General features: G+C 44.0%; 1 protein-coding gene across 7 annotated transcripts in view; it reads left to right on the top strand.

Moving 5' to 3' along the window:
- Positions 1–5,372: 5,372 nt before the first annotated feature.
- Positions 5,373–19,374, top strand: part of LOC105472908 (SPARC related modular calcium binding 1) — a 149,911-nt gene continuing 135,909 nt past the window's right edge. For 4 of the 7 annotated variants that reach the window (XM_011726503.2, XM_011726502.2, XM_011726501.2 and 1 more), the window contains exon 1: positions 5,373–5,738. In XM_011726503.2, the coding sequence (XP_011724805.1) occupies positions 5,469–5,738 (270 nt within the window). In that variant the 5' untranslated portion in view covers positions 5,373–5,468. The remainder of the gene's footprint in view (positions 5,739–19,374) is intronic. The other 3 variants (XM_011726499.2, XM_011726497.2, XM_011726496.2) reach the window with 1 other exon arrangement.

The raw sequence follows: 19,374 nt of genomic DNA, 5'->3' as shown, positions 1-19,374 counted from the left end.
CTCTTTAGGGGCTTATTTCTTGCCAGCCTGGCACCACATGGCTTGAGCTTCATTCCAGTATGTTCTCAGTTCCTCCTACTTGAACGTGCCTAAAGGAAATACCAGAAGGAAATTTTTGTGGCCATGAAGAGTCTGGGTGTCTGGCACTAAAGGCCAATGTCTTAGTTCGGGCTGCCTTAACATAGACTGGGTGGCTTACAAACAATAGAAATGTACTTATCACAGTTCTGGAGGCTGGAAGTCCAAGATCAGGGTGCTGGCATGGTTGGGTCTGGTAAGGCCAGATGGCCAACTTTTCTTTGTATCTTCACATGGCAGAGAGCAGAGAGGGAAAGCAAACTTTCTTGTGACTTTTATAAGGGCACTAATCTCATTCATGAGGGTGAAACCCTCATGACCTCACCTAATCCTTTTTTTTTTGACTGTATATCATCATCATCTAATCATAATCATCTCCCAAAGGACTCACCTCCTAAGGCCATCACATGGAGCTGGTAGACTTTCAACATATGAATTTCAGGGAGACATATTCAGTCCATAAGAGCCATTAATATTTTTGAGTACCTGGGAGCTGGGTCTGCAGAACTAGAGGTAAACCACAGCTTAAATGCTGTGGCCTCCTTTTGTTTGGCAACTCAAGGACGACTTATGAGGATGGCCTGTACTTCTAATTGTGTCCCAGAATTGTATCCTTTCTTAGTAACACAAACTTTGAATTTTAGCTATACCCGTGTGGTCACCTCCAATTAGGATTACATTTTTTAAAGCCCTTTTTTGCTGAATCTGGTTATATGACCAAGTTCTAGCCAATGAGACAAAATGAAACGTGACTTCTGGGAGGTGTCCTTAAAAAGAGGGGCATGCTCTTCTTTCCTCTTTTTCCTTCCTGCTGGCTGGAAAATAGATATGATGGCTGGGGCTTAAGCAATCTTCTTGTACCACCAGGTAGAGCTGCTTATTATGACAGAGAAATAATAGAAGGAGCCTGGGTTGGAGGAAGCTGCCTGAAGCTTTGAATGGAGTTTGTGTACCAAAGACAGAACTAAATTTCTAAACTGTTTGTCACTCGAATTATTTTTGTCATGTGTATTTAAAGCTTAAGGAGTGACTTTGGTAAGGTTAAATGTCTGCGGGTAAACTTCATTTGCACAGTGGGACTAATAATACTTACCTTAGCCTAATGCTAAGGTTACAGCAAGTTAGTCATAAATCTAAAAGCAGAACCCAGGAATCTTAATGTCTCAAGCTTCTAAGTTCACTATTGTTTTTGACAAAAGTCTTGGACCTTAGATACAGTGTACCTCTTTCTGTTGGTAGCTGTTGTAACAAATGAAGAAATAGAAATCAGGATATATTTGTATTATAGAAGCGCTCTGCTCCAGAGCCTCATTCAGGATCTACCTCCATCATGAGACCTTCCTGCCCATTAGGCCTACAGAGGGTCATCTCACTCTGAGTTCCTACAACACACCGCAGGCTTTACTCTTTTTTTTTTTTTTTTTTTTTGAGATGGAGTGTCGCTCTGTCACCTAGGCTGGAGTGCAATAGCTCAATCTTGGCTCACTGCAAGCTCTGTGTCCTGGGTTCACACCATTCTCCTGCCTCAGCCTCCCAAGTAGCTGGGACTACAGGCACCAGCCACCATGCCCGGCTAATTTTTTGTATTTTTAGTAGAGATGGGATTTCACTGTGTTAGCCAGGATGGTCTCGATCTCCTGACCTCGTGATCCGCCCACCTCGGCCTCCCAAAGTGCTAGGATTATAGGCATGAACCACCATGCCCAGCTGGCTTTACTCTTAAATATGGTCCCCAGGTATCTCTCTGGTCTGTGTCTTAAATTAGATGGTAACCTCTCAGAGGGCTGGGTGTGCATCCAAAGATCCCTCATAATAATGAACATTGTGCAAGGCTTAGAAAGAGATGCATCAAAGTGCTTATTAAAAATGAATGAAAAGGTTCTATTCTGAATATGAGATGAGGAAAGAATCCTCTGGATTGTAGAGAAACACAGATAAATATATTTTCTTTTTTTCTAGATGGAGTCTCGCTCTGTTGCCCAGGCTGGAGGGTAGTGGTATGATCTTGACTCATTGCAACCTCCATCTCCCAAGTAATTATCCTGCATCAGCCTCCCAAGTAGCTGGGATTACAGGCGCACACCACTACGCCCAGCTAATTTTTTTATTTTTAAAAGAGATGAGGTTCTGCCATGTTGGCCAGTCTGGTCTCAAACTCCTGGCCTCAAGTGATCTTCCCATGTCGGACTCTGAAAGTGTGGGGATTACAGGCGTGAGCCACCACACCTGGCCAGAAACACAGATATATTTGAAACTGGCATTTCTAGTTAGTACTAAATATTTGAGGCCTTCAGACCTCAATCTGTGACATAAAGTATTACTTTTCATCTACTGAAATATCCCATTGCAAATAGAAGTCCCGCAAGACAAGGAGTATGACTGAAACTGGACAAACCAGATGCCAAGATAGTTAGATTTATTTTTGGACCATGAGTCTGGGCTTTAGGGAAAGAAGAAACTTGTCAATTTCACTTTTTTGCTTGGATCAGAAGATTAAGCCTGGCAGAGAGATACTGTTTGGGACTAGTGGTTCTCTGGAATTCCTAACCTTCTCTGGGCTTGGGAGGAGTTGGGAGAAGAAAATGCATCATCTGAATGATGGCCATGGTTACAACAGGCCTCGTATGCCAACCAGAGGGAAAGAAAATACTTGCTGAGCAAAGTAACTGGAAAGCAGTTACTCATAGTTTGAACTAAGCTACATGATTGAAATCCAGAATAATGTAGATTTTTGGACCAGTGAACACTTGGAAATAAGCTTTCTGGCTGGAAAGCAGCATTTGGTGTTAGGGATGGAAAGGGCTATTGCAATGCTTTTTCCCTGGGCGCTTTGTGCTGCCAGATACTCAGGGCCATCTGAAGCATATTTACTTACTCCAGCAGATTTCTCAATAGTTCCAGCAACAGGAAGGAGTTGACCAGCTTGATAGGTGCATGCAGCCAGGTGGTAGAGTCAGGAAAAGCCTGCCACACTGCTGAGCCCGATGGTAACAGTTCCAACCTGTTGAGTCCCTGGAGGGTGAATACTTAGGTGGACACATGGATATTGATATCAATGCTGCACAGGGCACAGTACTGGACAAGTGTCACAAGTTCAGCTGGGCAAACTCCAGGATGCCAGATCACAAGGGCTGTTTCCGGGAAAGGCTGACCCCTGCTGTTTACATCCTCTTCCCCTGAAGCTCAGTGGAGCTCACCAGCCTCAGTTACCTTGTAGACCACTGAAGAAATTCCCAATTAGCACACAGGAACATCCAACCCTATGGGATTTGAGACTGAAGATTGCAGCCATCACATGACGGAAGCAGAATCATACTCCAAAAACCTTGCCTCGAGTCTCTGCTTTGTCCTTTGCCAACCAAATGAGGCCAGGCAAGTCACAATCTCATGGATTATTCACTTATCTACCTGTAAAGTAGAGATGTCTGACCTATTTCAGAGGATTGTTCTGAGGGTAAAATGAGATGAGGCATTTGTCCTGTCCTCTTCAAATGCCATATTGTGATACTTTTCACTTAATTATTTTAAAGGCTTTAAAGACTCCATCTCCTTTAATCTTGACAACATCTCACGGCAGGGGGATACTATTTTTATCCCCATTTTACAGAGAGAAAAACGGGACCCTGGATGAGTCAAGTGACTTGTTCAAGGCTATGCCACTAGGTGGCAGACCGGGGATTTGAACCCTGCTGTCCAGCTCCAGAGTCTGACCAAGGCGCTCATTCCCAGTGGAGGAAAAGATAGACCATTCTTTTAGAAGTGCTCTTCATTTTTGTTTGGAGAACCACAAGTACTTTGTTATTGTTCCAGCATCCAGTCTGGGCTTTCTCGTCTGAGGGCACTGGGGAGAGGGGAAGTCGTTTAAGCAGGGAATGGTGAGTTCCGGTTTGCTGCTTAAAAGGATCACTGGCTTCTAAATAGCAAATAGACACACTGGCTGCTGTGTGGAGGCTGGATGGGGCCAGTGTGAGGAGAGGGTAAAACTGAATTCAGGTGTCAGGTGGGAAGCTGGTTCATGGAATCCAGGAGAGAAACTCTGAGGGAGCAGAGCTAATCTTAGGACCTCTCAGACCAGATAGGGAGGAGGAGTGTGGCACTGATGCTTACAATCGAATTATAGAAAATAATCCCTTCCTGCGAAGTAGCCCACACTGATGGAAGTAAGCGCTGAAGGTTGTTCTCCACATAAGGAGATCGCTCTGGGTTTCATTTTGCCCCCCTTATCCCTGTGATTTCCTGGAGATGTCAGTCTCATTGAAGGCAGCTGAGCACCTTGCTCTGTTGAGGAGCCCGTGTGATGCAGCTGTGACCATTCCCAAGCTGGCCCTCCGGGGATGGCCCTGGGCAGAGCCCCCCAACATCTGACTGAAGCTCCGCTGAGCTGTCCTCTCCAAGTGGGTCGGGCACCCGGGAGAGATCTCCTCTCCTTTTTCTACCCCATCTCTGGGATCTCTGCATCCTCAGACTACCTCCTCCTCATCTATGCTTTTCCTCCTTCTCTCCCATCAGGGGACCAGGGCCTCTCTGCCGGCCTCTCCCAGAGCTGCTGCGCTATAGAGAGGCTGCCCCTTGCCCTCCAGTTCAGAGTGGGAAGCTAGGATGCCTGAATTCCAATCCTGGATCACACGGACCGTAGGGCTGGGAGGTTGTGTGTGGCCCTCCCCAGTGACCAGTGCCCAGCACACGCTTCCCCTTGTCCCTTGCGACTTCTCCTGGGACAGCCGCTGTGAGACTCAGGATGTCACCCCCCAGGGAGAGTCTTTGAAAGAAGTGAATGCTCCCATTCTCCGCTCCAACGCCACAGCCCACCCTGGGCGGGTCATCCGGCGACTTCCCAGTTGTTCTTCCCAAATGCAGCAGGGAGGCAGATCTCTTGGCGCCTTTGTGTCACAGCATTCTCATCTGATAAATGGGGCTAGGAGTATTTTCCCTGCCTACTTCACCGGGCTGTTGGGACAGTCATGAACTTGAGCTAAGAAATATACATGCTCAAGGCATTATTATTAGCCAGATGAACATTCTGGTGGGTGTCGGCTCCTGGGGCTCTCTCAGGCTTCCTCTGGCAGAAGTGCCACGAGAAAGTTACTCTTTATCCCAGTCTCTCCCGGGGCCCACTCCGGCAGAGCTCCTCAGCTGGGGGTTGACCACTAGCGGCTCCTCTTGCCCCTCTCCCATTGGCTTTCACCTGCCAGAGGGTCGGCTGCAACAGGCCTCTTGGCCCGTCAATCAGGCCCGCCGTGCTCCGCCCCGCCCCTCCCGGGGGTTTATAACGGGAATTCCCATGGCCCGGGCTTAGGCGTCCAACCTGCTGCTGCCTGGGCCCCGCCGAGCGGAGCTAGCGACGCGCGCAGAGCACACGCTCGCGCTCCGGCTCCCCTCCGGCGCGGTTAATGACTGTGTCCTCTGCCCGCAGCCTCTGCGAGTCCCCGCCGCAGGACCGCTGCCGGCTTCCCGCCGCCGCGAGGGCCCCGAGCGAAGGAAGGAAGGAAGCCAGACGCGCTGTGCGCCCCGCGGAGCCCGCGAACCCCGCTCGCTGCCGGCTCCCCAGCCTGGCTGGCACCATGCTGCCCGCGCGCTGCGCCCGCCTGCTCACGCCCCACTTGCTGCTGGTGCTGGTGCAGCTGTCCCCGGCTCGCGGCCACCGCACCACAGGCCCCAGGGTAAGTGCGCCCCCAGCTTTGCGCCCACCTGCGGAGGGAGGCGAGGTCGCTTCGCCACTCATCCCTGGGGGCAGGCGGGGGAAGAGAGATGTCAGAGACCTGTTGTCCTCTGTCTACTACCAGGTCCCCTGCGGGCTTCGTTGGTGAAGTTGCTGAAATTTTTTTTTTTCTCCCATTGGAGCCACCACCCCTCCCTTTCTTGCAGCACCATCCCTCCCCTGCCCCCGAACTGTCACTGGTGGATTTTCTTTCCCAATCTCTTCTCCCCTGCATTTTGCTCAAGACCCTCAGAGGTGCCTCCTGCGTCGGAGAGAAGCTCGCTCTCCGCTCATGTAGGGCTTCCTTGTGGTCCCACGCTGCGCCAGGTCCAGCGCGCTGGCGTTGTTGGCAGGCGGCGGGGGTTGGGGGGGGGTGGGTGCAGCTCTGCCTGGAGAGTTTTAGGTTACCCGCGAGCCACACAAGGACCTTGTGTTGTTGTTTTAAAAAGCGATCACTGCTCGTAAAACCCACAGCAGATAATTTTAATGTCCCCTCCTGCCGGGCAGGCACTGGAAGAGGGTCAGAGGTGGGGTACTGTAGAGAGGTGGGAGGGGAGAGTTGCGCAATGTTCAGGGGTCTCTTCCCCTGGGTTCAGTGCTGGGAGGTTGAATTACTTGTTGAACCTTGGTCTGATTGGAGTTTCTGAACGGCATGAAACCTGCCAATTCTGTGCACAGGACAGATTGTCCAGGGCATTGTAAAATCTCCTGGAACCGACAGCATTGTGTTCATTTCTGGTCTAGATTATCCCCCCAACACTCCCTACCAATTGGTCTAATAAAGAATTTCACTGCCTTAAAACATGTACTATTAAACCACCTAGTGGTTCTTTCGACTAAACTTAATCCAGGCAATCTTTGGCCAAGCATCAGTTTATGTCAGGGCAATTGCTTCTTAACTGGCAGCCTAAGAGTCCATGTGAAAATAGCTAGGATCTTTGCGAAAACAAGGTTGGCTCAACCAACTCGTGGTTCCTTTCCTGAACATCCTTGGGCCTAGCCTTTTACCACCTGTTCAGATTGCAGGTTGTTTATTCATAGCTTTTGCTATATGAGAATCATCTTTATAGCTGTCGTGTGGAGGAAAAGTCTTGTAATGCTTGACAAGTCTTAAAGACTGCCCAGATGCTGGGTTGATTACATCCAAGCCCAGCTATCACTGTGAGATCAGATTTGCAGCCACTTAGGAAAGAAAAGTGTTTGTCCCCGTGTTGGGCCAGCCCTTGCTTTTATGACCAGATGTGCAACAGCAGCAGTTAAAGTGTGGCAGATTAGATCCAGGGCGTGTCATAAATCCTCGACAGCAGGCATTCCCAAAGCTGGGGCAAGTAAGGGCTCCGGGAGTGACTTTTATGGATGCAGATGAGGATGCCTTTTAAATGAAGCTGCTTGGTTTGATATTAGGACTCGGAGCTCTTAAACTCTGAGGTCAGGCGAGCCATGCGTTCCCTCCAATAATTAGGAACAGTCAAGACAGAGATGCAGACCAGAGCACCCCGACTGAAATCTGGATGGCCGCCCACAGGAGGGTCGAAAGGAGAGAGGCCCTGAGACAAATGGTGGGGGGCTCATTTGTTTGCTGCTGGGCTTGTCTAGAGTCTCAAGCCATATGGCTCTCCTTCCTGGCCTCCTGGAATCAGAGGAAGCAACCTTTAGGGGAAAGCTAGGGACTTGAGGGGAAATCAGGCACCATGGTTAGGTTCCTTCCAGCTCCTCTAGTTTATTAATCTGATAGAAGTGATGGAACGTAAGCAGGAATTGTAAATAGGCTGGTGTATGTCCAAGCTGCTTCTCTCTCTCTCTCTCCCCCTCTTTCTTTTTTTTCCTCTTTCTCTCTCTCACTCAAATACACGCACAAACATACACACACATGCGCACACGCATCTTGGTGTGTTTAGAAAGTACCAAGGAGAAGGTGCTGTCTCGAGCATGTGGTTACCTAGTTGTGTTTATAGATAACAAGAGCTACCACTTATGAACATCTGGGCTGGACACTTTACATGATCTCTTATTCCAACGAGAACAAGTGGGTGGGTCTTTTAAAAGCCATTTTGAAGATGATAAAGTGAGACTCAGGGTGGCCAATCGACTTGCCTGAGCTTCCAGTTTATATGGATTGAAAGATTGTGTGCTTTTCCCACCGCCATGCAGCTGTAGCGAGTGTTCATCTGAGCGCTGCCATCTCTGTTAAAGAAAGAGATGGCTTGATGAGAAATACAGAACCTGGATACATCAGGGGAGTTTGCAGAGAAATTATTAACATTTTTTTTTTTTTTTTGGTATCTGTATCACTTAAGGGAAATGACCGAATTTCAACCTATCCCCAAAGACTCCAGTTCTTTTCTATGGCTTATTGGTGGCCTCAAAAGTGTAGCTCTGGTTGTTGAGAGCGGCGTCATCCGAGGAGCAGAAACATCTGGCTTGTTGCATTATTCCCTGTGGGCGCTCCTAAGTCTCTTCTGTTAATCTTTTGAGTGACAGAGGCTTAAGGATTGGCATCTTTTCCAGCTGGCTTTCTAGGAAACCAAGAGCATGCCCTTTCAGTTTAACTTTATCTGGCTCACTAATTGAGCTCCCCCGAGGCCTAGACCCCAGTCCTTGCCCCCTTATTTGCTTCCTGCCTTCCTTCATAAAATTCCTGACATTTGTTTGACTCTGGAAACCAGCGGCTATCAAGTATCAGATTGGAGGCTATTATGTAGGAAGCACCTGATTTTGGAGTGTCTCAACTCTGAGTGGCCGCTTGGCTACCTGGGACGTTGGTCAGGATTCTTTTAATTACCGAGGAGGCAGAGCTGTTTCTTTAATCCTGCACAATTTGCTGAAAATGTTTCAGGGGATGATGGGATGGGGGAGGGGCTCTCCCTGGCTGATGGCGTCTGGCTGATGGTCAAGCCAACTGCCTGTCTTTGTTAAATTCTGTGTCTGCCTTGAAGATGGAAAGCTGGGTGAAGGCAGGAACTGTTTCTGTGTTGTCCAGGGATTTATCTCTGGAGCTCAGCAAGGGCCAGACATCTGTCAAGATTTACTTCGTTGGTGTTGGTGGAATGAACAAATAAATGCAGATAATGTGTGTTAAAGAGTGATCACAGATTCTACTTTGTCTGGAGGCAGGAACTAGATTTAAGATGTGTGAGAAATAGGAGATGATGCGAAGATCAAGAGGTCTGAGTCAGAAATGGAGTTTTATTTTTTAAATTTGACAGATAGCATTGTATTGTATGTATCATGCACAACATGATGTTTTGAAGTGTATATACATTGTGAAATAGTCAAATCTAGCTAATTAATGATGGTATTACCTCACATAATTATCATTTTTGTGGCGAGAGCACTTTACATCCACTCTTTGCATTTTTCAAGGATACAATAACCTGTCACTAACTATAGTCACTTTGCTACACAATAGATCTCTTGGATTTATTACTCCTCTCTAACTATAGTTATGTACCCTTTGACCAACCTCCCTCCTTCCCCTCTCCCCTCTTCATTCCCCAGCCTCTGGTAACCACTGTTCTATTTTCTGCTTCTATGAGACCAATTTTTTTAGATTCCACGTATGAGTGAGATGACGTGGTATCTGTCCTTCGGTGGTGGTTTACTTTACTTAATGTCCTCCAGGTTTATCCATGTTGTTGCAAATGATAGGACTTCATTCTTTTATACGGCTGAAGAGTATTCCTTGTGTATATATACCATATTTTCTCTATCCATTCATCCACTGATGGACAGTTAGGTTGATTTCATATCTTGGCTATTGTGAACAATGTTGCAATAAACGTGGGAGAACAGGTATTTCTTCAACATACTGATTTCATTTCCTTTGGATAAATGTCCAGCAGTGAGATTGCTGGGTCATGTGCTCGTTCTGTTTTTAATTTTTTAAGGAATGTTTTTACTGTTTCTCATAATGGCTAATTTACATTCCCACCAACAGTGTGTAAGGACCCCCTTTTCTCCATATCCTTGCCAGCACTTGTTGTTTTTTGTATTTTTGATAATAGCCATTCTAACTGGAGTGAGGTGGTATCTCATTGTGGTTTAACTGCATTTCCCTGATGATTAGTGATGTTGAGCATTTTTAAATATACCTATTGGCCATTTCTATGTCTTCTTTTGAGAAATGCCTATTCAGATCTTTTGCCCATTTTTTCATTGCATTGTTTTTTGTTTTTTTGCTATTGAGTGATTTCAGTTCTCTGTGTACTTTGCATATTAACTCCTTATCAGATATATAGTTTGTGAATATGTTCTCCCATTCTCTAGGTTATCTCTTTAGTTGGTTAACTGTTTTCCTTCCTGTGCAGAAGCTTTTTCGTCTGGTATAATTTCATTTGTCTATTTTTGCTTTCGTTGCTTGTGCTTTTGAGGTCCCCAAACCAATGTCATGGAGCTTTCCCCGTATGTTTTCTTTTAATAGTGTCACAGTTTTGGATCTTACATTTAAGTCTTTAATTCATTTGAGTTGATTTTTGTATATAGTGAGAGATGAGGGTCTAATTTCATTCTTCTGCATGTGGATATCCAGTTTTCCTAACACCATTTATTGAAGATTTTCCTTTCCCCATTGTGTGTTCTTGGTACCTTTGTTGAAATCAGTTGGCTGTAATTGTGTGGATTTATTTTTGGGCTCTGTATTCTCTTCCATTGGTCTACATGTCTGTTTTTATGCCAGTACCATGCTGTCTTGGTTCTATAGCTTTGTAGTTTATTTTGAAGTCATATAGTGTGATGCCTCCAGCTTTGTTCTTGTTACTTTTTACTTTGCTTTGGCTATTCAGGGTCTTTTGTGGTTCTACAAAATTTTAGGTTTTTTTTTTCTATTTCTATGAAGAACATCTTAGTATTTTTATAGGGATTGCACTGAATCTGTAGATTGCTTTGGGAAGTATAGATATTTTCACAACATTTGCTATTCTAGTTCATGAACGTGATGTCCCTTTCCATTCATTTGTGTATTCTTCAACCTGAAACTGATTTCTTAAATGTTTTAGGTATTTGTTATTGCTTTTCTCACCTCTTGGTCACTTGATTCATTCTTCAAAACCCAGATCCAACATTACTCTCTAGGAACTTTTCTACAGAGCATTCTTTTTGCTTAGGAATGATTACTCTCTCCTTTGAACAACTTCTGTATCTGGTCCACTTGCATTCTAACTTGTATTAATCCTCTTGCAGTAAGCATCTTAGTATCAGGCCAGCATCTTCCTCTTCTTAGCACTAAGTGACCCCTTTAGCAATTCATGCATGATCTGTTTTGGTAAATGGACAAATCTGCAAGCCCCTTGAGGGCAGAATAGAGACCTCATTCATCAGGGTGCTTGTCACATTGTAAAGCATTCTGTAAATATATATTGAAATGAAGTGGACTGCATAATGATGTCCAACCTGGACCCTGCTGTTGTTTAAATCTGAAATTGGTTATTTACAAACTGGCTTTTCCATTTTTGGGTTTTTGTTCTTTGTTTAAAAATAAGTGTGCTTGGTAGTTACAGGAAGGTGGGGGACGAGAGACTGAATATGCAAATTTGAATAGGGAAACTGGCTTTATAGCTCCTCCCCGGTCCTTTTTTGTATCTTGCATTTGTCAAGAGTGAAACAGCTTCTAAACTGTTTCCTTCCATTTGACTAGCCCACCCCAGCATCTGGTCCAGGGTAGGTCCTTGTGTCTGCTTAGATGCTTTTCCTATTATCTGTGCCCCTGACAAGAATCTTTCTTTTCCATATGGGGGGATTTAGCTGAAGTGCTACTCAAGTGTTAGGCCAAGGACCAGATTTAAACATTTTGGTGGAGCTGACATGTGAAATTTATAGAAACAAAATTGAGGAGGACAGGAAGAGGAAACAATCATTTTAGAATCTCTAGGAAATGCAATCAAAATAGAAAAGAATTGATATGATCTAATTATCTTCTGAAGTTGAGTATTCACATTTCTATGGCCCAGCAATTCCACTTCGGCTATATGTGCCCAGGAGAAACTCATGTCCTGTGCAAGTATGTTTACAAAGTCACATACCTGGAAAGAGCCCAGATGCTCATCAGTGGGAGGGCAGATGAGTAAACTGTGATGAATTCACAGTGTAAAATTATACTCAGCCAAAACAAGTGAGCAACAGTGACATGCAAAAATATGGATAAGTCTTGGCAATATGATATTAAGTGAAAGAAAATTACCAAAAGATACAGCATGACATTTAAAAAATAAACTTATAAATAAGTAAAATTAAAAAAAAATTTTTTTAGGAATACATGCAGCTACAAGAAAATGCTATGAAAAGCAAAGTAAAGTAATGATGGATACAGATTCAGGGTGAAGTTAGGGTGAGGCAGGGGGATAGAATGGGTAAAACCATATGGTTGGTGTGGGTTGGTGTTGATACTCTACCTTTTTGGGGAGAGGGAGGATGGGCCTAAAGGCATTTGTCCATTATTCAAGATCTAATAGCTGATAAAAAAGTGAGCCCTGCATAAACCAATGTTGAGTGTGTCATGAGCCAAAGATTATAATTAATTCAATTCTTTGCATGTGAGATCAAACAAACAAAAATTCCCAGAGTAACGGACTCCTTTCTTGCCACCTTCTGCTTCCTTCTCCCCCTTTCAAGATGTGCATGTGTCTCTATCTAAAATAACCCCACTGGGGAGTGATTTTGGCTTCTAGACCCCGAGCAGACCCAGGCCCTGGCATAAACGTCTGCATCAGGTGGCTTAAGGGCTCATTTGTAAAGCTAAGCTGGCAGTGGGCAATCTTCCCTTTTCCTTGCTTAGGGTGATTCACCCTGCAGCGTGGAAGGGTTCATGAGCTGATGCTTGGGTTAGAAACTTTATTTGCCAGTGGAGCCAGTGGGGCCTGTGGGTGGAGGTAGTGTCTGGGTTAGGGGAAGGCCTGTTTCTAGTTTGATGCCTGTCTTCATGCCAACCTCCCCTCACCACCTTTTTCAGGAGCTGGGGGTGGGATGCATGATCCTGCTTAGCAGGTACAGGGTACCCTTTCTCTCTGGGCCACATAGAGATTTATTGTTTAGGCCGCCAAGTTCTGGTATTGCTGCTAGTGGTGGAGGATGTCAGTGTGGAGGGCCCCCTCCTTCCATGTTTGGGGAGGACAAAGGTTGAGTTGCAGATGAGAAATCAATTGGAGCTGCTTGTGAGGCCACCAAACAGGGTTAGATTTGTACAGTACGTGCTCTGCGTGAGCCATGAGTCACCGAGAGGTCCAGAGATTGGATTGCCATGGATCACTTCCAACTGTCCCCATGAAGACCCCAAAGCAACATAGGTGACTATAGGGTTTTCTTTTGCATCCAACATCATTCAGAATTCAGTTGCTAGATCACAAAATAATCTTACCTTTGGCCACATCTAAGCTCGTTAGGTATGGAGCTCTGCATCCTTCCTGGACATCACCTTGGTTGATTTCAGCATCCTTTTTTTGAGTCAGAATGGGGCAGCCTTTCTAAGACAGGGAAGGCAGCTCTTATCTCAGCAGAGCCTTTCCCACCACCAGAGAGCACTGGGACTGAGCAAAGTTCCATGAGGTCAGGCGTAATGTGTTTTGAAACCTGACAAATTATCTAGAGATCTGAACAACTATGCCTCGCCTCCTTAAAAACTATTTTACACTACAGTGTTCGTTGGATTCTATAAGATAAGGACTGAAAGCCTTTTTTTAAAAAAAAAAGTATTGACAGTGGAGAAAAATTGGACCTACTTCCCAGAGTGGCTTATTTTTAGAACTAGATATGCATTCTAAGGCAGTGCTGGGAGTTTTAAATAATTTTTATGGATGTTCATTGTGCATTTATTCTTGAAACTTCTGCTAAGCCCCTGGGGAGAGGACACATTGTAGGTAACAAATAAAAGAATGAGATAGGGAGTGTTATAAAAGAACATGCGTTACTCCTTCACTTCCTCCTTCCAAAGTGCCAGTGACCTGCTTAAAAACGATGATGCCAGTGACTTCCCTTCATCCATAGAACTTTCCACAAGGATGGACATGGTTTATAACTGCACTGTCCAATATTAGCCACATGTGGCTATTGAACATTTGAAACGTGGTTAGTACACTGAGGACCTGAATTTTAAATTAAATTAAATTAATGTAAATATGAATGTTAATAGCCACCTGTGGTTGGTGGCTATCATATTGGACAGTGCTGGACTCTGACCAGCGTGTCCAACCTTACCTCCTGCTGGATACCCCTATGTGCCCTAGACCTCAGCAGGGCTGAACCACTGTACTTCCTGATCTCTCCTTCCTTCCCCATTTCTGTCTGTCAGAATCCTGCCCATCATTCAAAAGGTTCAGATGCTACCTCCATGCAGTCCTTCTAGATTGGTCCCAGGATGAATTCTCTCAGTTTCCTTTAAGCAAAGAATCATTTGCTTACCCCTATGATGGCATGTGTTACCATCTTCCCTGTATCCCAGCCAACCAGGAGCAGCCTCAGCATAGGCTCAGAGGCAGACAGACTCAAGTGTGAGTCTGGCTCTGCTGTTGGGCATCTGGGCTAGTAATTTGGCCTCTTAGGTCCTCTGTTCCCTGATTTGTCCATTGGAGGTCACAACACCTCTTTTCTAGGGTGGTGGGGAAAATGGATGATGTGCCTTGTATTAGCTTCCTATTGCTGCTATGACAAATGAACACAAACTTAGTGGCTTAAACAACACAAATTTCTAGAGATCAGAAGTCTGACACGGCTCTTAATGGGCTAAAAAAATCAGCAGGACTGAGTTCCTTTCTGGAGCTGTAGGAGAGACTCTGTTTTCTTGCCTTTTCCAGCCTCTGGAATCTGCCTGCATTCCTTGGTTTGTGGTCCCTTTCACCTTCAAAGTTAGCAATGGTTGGCCAAATCTTTCCTTATGCTGCCAGGGTCTCTCTGGTTCTGAATTTTCTGTGTCCCTCTTTGCCATTTAAGGAGTCTTGTGATTACACTGAGCCCACCCAGATAATTCAGAGTAATCTCCTTATTTTAAGTTTAGCTGATTAGAACAAACCTCCTTGCCCTGTAACATAGCATTATTAGGATTAGCACATGGACATCTTTGTGGGGGGCATTATCCTGCCTACCACGTTTATTAAGGGCCTGGTACAGTGCCTGGCTCATAGAAAGTGCTTTACAGTTGAGGCCATCATTATGACCAGCATCTGTTAGTTTCTTTCCTTTAGGGTAGGAGCCTCTTAATGATGAAGTCGCTTAATTTTCTTTATAGACTCCATCCTGCCCGAAAGCAGGTGCTTAATAAATGTTTATTGAATAATAGAATTTTCAATAAAGGTAGATGATTTCTTTCCTTGTAAAGCTATATTGGATAGTAAAAAGAAATAATATGCAAAAAAGGGAACAGATGATCCCTTTTAGGTAAAAAAGTCGGTTTATATATTAAAAAATTATGTAGATTATTTGTCATGCTGTTAGTGGTGGTGATCATGGGGATGTTCAATTTCCAAGAGATGCATTTTGGTGACTATTAACACAATTTTGTTTACAATGAGCATTTTTTAATTCTAGAGCAAAATAATAAAGATTAAAACATGCATGATTGAAAAATGCCCCCTAAACCTGTCTCAGTCCAGCCTGATTCCTGAGTCACCCTGGGATTCAATCTACATCTGACACAATTGGCCTGTATTCATGTTGGGCTAACTTTTAGGGCTAGTAACTGTTAGTACCAGGACTGCTCATTTTCAACATGCTTTGAGCTCAGGCTGCTTTAAAGGAGAGTTTTCAATTAACCTCAGCAGGACATAACTGTAAAAAATATATTTATTGCTACTGGTGGGAATATAAATTAGTATAACTTTGTAGAATTACAGTTGAAGTTGTACACACCCTTTGACCTTGTAATTCTGCTCTGGTACATACCCTGGAGAAACTCTAATGTATATGGAGAGATACGTTCAAGACTGTTCATAGCAGCATTTTCTGGTGGTAGGAAAACATTGGAAATTAGCTAAATGACCACCAACAGAAGAATAGAAAAATAAATTAAAGTATATGCAAATAATGGACTCTTACACAACACTGGAAACGACTAATCTAAAGCTATACAATTATTGAAGATTAATTTCACCAATGTTGCATGAAAAGGCAAATTGCAGAATAATACCTAATGCTATTATTTACATAAAGGTTGAAAGCATGCAAAAGCTATATTGTTTAGATGTAAAAAATGTAAGATAAAATTAAGGGCAGTGATGAATGCTGTGTGGAGCTCAGCTTAATGGTTAAGTAGGGCAAACTGGAATATGTCATGAGGGGACACATAGAAGGCTTGGATTGAATGGTAATGTTGTCTGTCTTAAAATTGGGTGGTGAATACATAGATTCTTAAATTCCTTTTTGTATATATTAAGTAATACATTATACATTTTTCATAAGATATTAAAATGCATTTAGATAGATCACAAACAGTGTTTAAGAACAAATATTAAAAGTGATGCTTCTGGAAGGGGTTCTCAGCTGTATGAAGCTGAGCATGCCTTTCCTTTCCTCTGAAGGACGGCTCAGGGGTGTTTAACCAAAGTTGCAATTCCTCCTCCCTCCCTACTCCCCGGACTGCATCTGCTGGCCTCTCCCTCCTACCCTCCTGAGGGCCAGGAGGGGCTGCTGCTCCCTTCTCCTGGCCTGTGCTTGCCAGCGTTAGTGCTCCTCTCTGCCCTCCCCAGGCCTCTGCTTGCCTGTCGTCCTTGCCCTCCCTGGATGATCATGAATGAGGTTCTTCTTCATCCTCTCCAATTTAGTCATTGTCGGTTTAAGATTTCCAAAGTTGGAAAGTAAAAATACAGAATGTCCAGGTAAGTTGGAATTTCAGATAAACAACAGATTATGTTTTAGTGTAAGTATGACCCACATAAAAATTATTCATTGTTTATCTGAAATTGAAATTGAATGGAGTATCTTGTATTGTATCTGCCAATCCTAAATTAGTTCCTTTCTTTTGTAAATTACCTGCCCAGGGCTTCTGCTAATTTAAAAAATAGGGATGGTAGGTTTTTTTTTTTTTAAATACTTAAGGTATTAATCTGGTTTTCTGTCAAGTCTGGCAAATGCCTTTCTCAGTATGTTATATGAAAGCACGAGGGTTTCAATCCACTGAACTTTTACATGTTTATGTGGCTAATCTGTTGTTATGGTTTCTGTCTTTGGTGTCAGGCTGAGAAAGGCCTTCTACTAAGATTGTAGAAATTAGGGTGAATAAATTTCTAAAGACTCGGGTTGCACAAGCAGCAACAAATGCATGACACACAGGCCACCGATTAATGTTTGCTGTGAGTTTCTGTAGTATGTTCTGAATGGAACTTCTTAATGTAATCCTTTGGAGAGCATACTTGTTCCATGCTTCAGAAATTCCAGTAACATTTGGAAAGAAGATATGCCAAATGGAAGATTCTGTGAAGGTAACTGGGGAAATTTATGTAAAATGTGTTGGTAAGCAAGCTGTATTGGAAATGACACTAGAACTTTGGCAAAGGACTTAGACTCTCCTTCATCTTTGGGTCCTATCTAGTCATTATATATTTTTTGTTGTTGTGAAAACTTCCAAATACACACAAAAGGAGAGAATAGTATAATGGATTGCCATGGATCCCTTACCCACATTCGACCATGAACCACTCATGGCCAATCTTGTTCCTTCTACCAGTCTCCCTATTGTCCTGCTCAGATTATTTTAAAGCAAACGTCTCCCTATTCTCCTGCTCAGATTATTTTGAAGCAAATCTGACATTGTGTCATATCATCTGTACATTTTCTTTTCTTTTTTTTTTTTTTTTGTTGAGACAGAGTCTCGCTTTGTCGCCCAGACTGGAGTACAGTGGCCAGATCTCAGCTCACTGCAAGCTCCGCCTCCTGGGTTCACGCCATTCTCCTGCCTCAGCCTCCCGAGTAGCTGGGACTACAGACGCCCGCCACCTCGCCCAGCTAGGTTTTTGTATTTTTTAGTAGAGACGGGGTTTCACCGTGTTAGCCAGGATGGTCTCGATCTCCTGACCTTGTGATCCGCCCGTCTCGGCCTCCCAAAGTGCTGGGATTACAGGCTTGATCCACCGTGCCCGGCCACATTTTCATATATATCTCTAAAAGTTTAGGATTCATTAAAAAACCTAACCATGATACCAAACTGCAACCAAAATGTATTAGCAATAATTCTGTAATATAATACAATCAAATAATCAACATTCAAATTTCCTTGATGATCCCTTAAATATGCTATTCTGTTTCTTCAAATCAAGGCCCAAATAAGGTCCACATATTGCAATTGGTTGATTTGTCTCCTAAGTCTGTTTTAATCTATGAGTTTCTCCTCTACCTCTTTTTCACTTTGTAATTCATTTGTTGAGTAAACAGGTCTTCTGGGGTCTCCACACTAGATTTTGCTGCCTGCATTTCTGTTGCATTTTGTGACATGTCCCTCTATCCTTTATGTTTCTTGTAAAATGGTAGTTAAATCTATAGGTTTGATCAGGTATAGGTTTGATAGATATATTTTTGCAAGTATATTTCATGGGAGTTGGTGTGTACTTCCTTCAGGAGACATACAACATCTGTGATGTGAGCACCCATTGATGATCATTGCTGGACCTGCTAATTCACTGATTTTTAAACAAGTAACAGGCTGTACTGAAAAGAGATTCTAACTTTTGGGAGGTATTGCCATCATTTTCCTTGTCTCTGATGTTGCCATGGAGGGATAGAGAAGGGGGTTTTGTGCTAAAGCTCCCTTCTGAAGCCTCTCTCAGTGGGAAGGCTGCATGCGACTGCAAAGCTCTGAGGGGGAAACTATGCCCTGAGTTTTTGGTTGGTGGCCTTGGGAGGGGAACCACCTTGGTGGTTTCTGGTTGAAGTGGTAAGAGCATAAGGGAGCTGGTTTTACTTTTTAGTGTTAATTGGGAGGTTTTTCCGATGTAACTATAGATTTGCTTTTTGTGTGATCTTTGGTATATTTATATCAGTTGGGTATTTATATTACAAGAAACAGATAATGCATTTTGAACTGGCTTATACAGTGAAGGAGATTCATTGGCTCAAGTAGCAGAAGGTACAGAGGTAAGACAGGTACCATGGGCTGAATTCTGTCTCCTCCAAATTCATATGAAGTCTTAACCCCTAGTACCCCAGAATGTGATTGTATTTGGAGATATAGCCTTGATGAAGCAATTAAATTAAAATGAGTCTGTTAGGGTGGGCCCTAATCCAGTCTGACTGGTGCCCGTGTAAGAAGAGGAGATTAGAACACACAGAGAAAAACTAGGGACATGATTGCCCTGTGACGAGGCAGTGAGAAGGTAGCCATCTGCAAGCTAAGGAGAGAGGCCTCAGAAGAGACCAACCCTGCCAGCACCTTGGTCTTGAACTTCCAGCCTCTAGAATTGTGAGAAAATATATTTCTGTGGTTTAAGGTACTCAGTCTGTGGTATTTTGTTATGGCAGCCCTAGCAAACTAATACAGTGATTTTCAGAAGTGGTTTGATTCAGTGACTGAGTAGCATCATCAAATATACAGTGCCTTTATGTAGTTCCCCTCTGCCTCGTGTGGTGTATGTTTTATCCCAAGTCCAGCTTTTGTCATGGGGGCAAATGGCTGCAGTGGTTCCATC

This window comes from Macaca nemestrina, chromosome 7 (assembly GCF_043159975.1).
Source record: "Macaca nemestrina isolate mMacNem1 chromosome 7, mMacNem.hap1, whole genome shotgun sequence".
Taxonomy (NCBI): domain Eukaryota; kingdom Metazoa; phylum Chordata; class Mammalia; order Primates; family Cercopithecidae; genus Macaca; species Macaca nemestrina.
The sequence above is the reverse complement of the archived record's forward strand: the minus strand, read 5'-3'. Positions and strand labels throughout refer to the sequence as shown.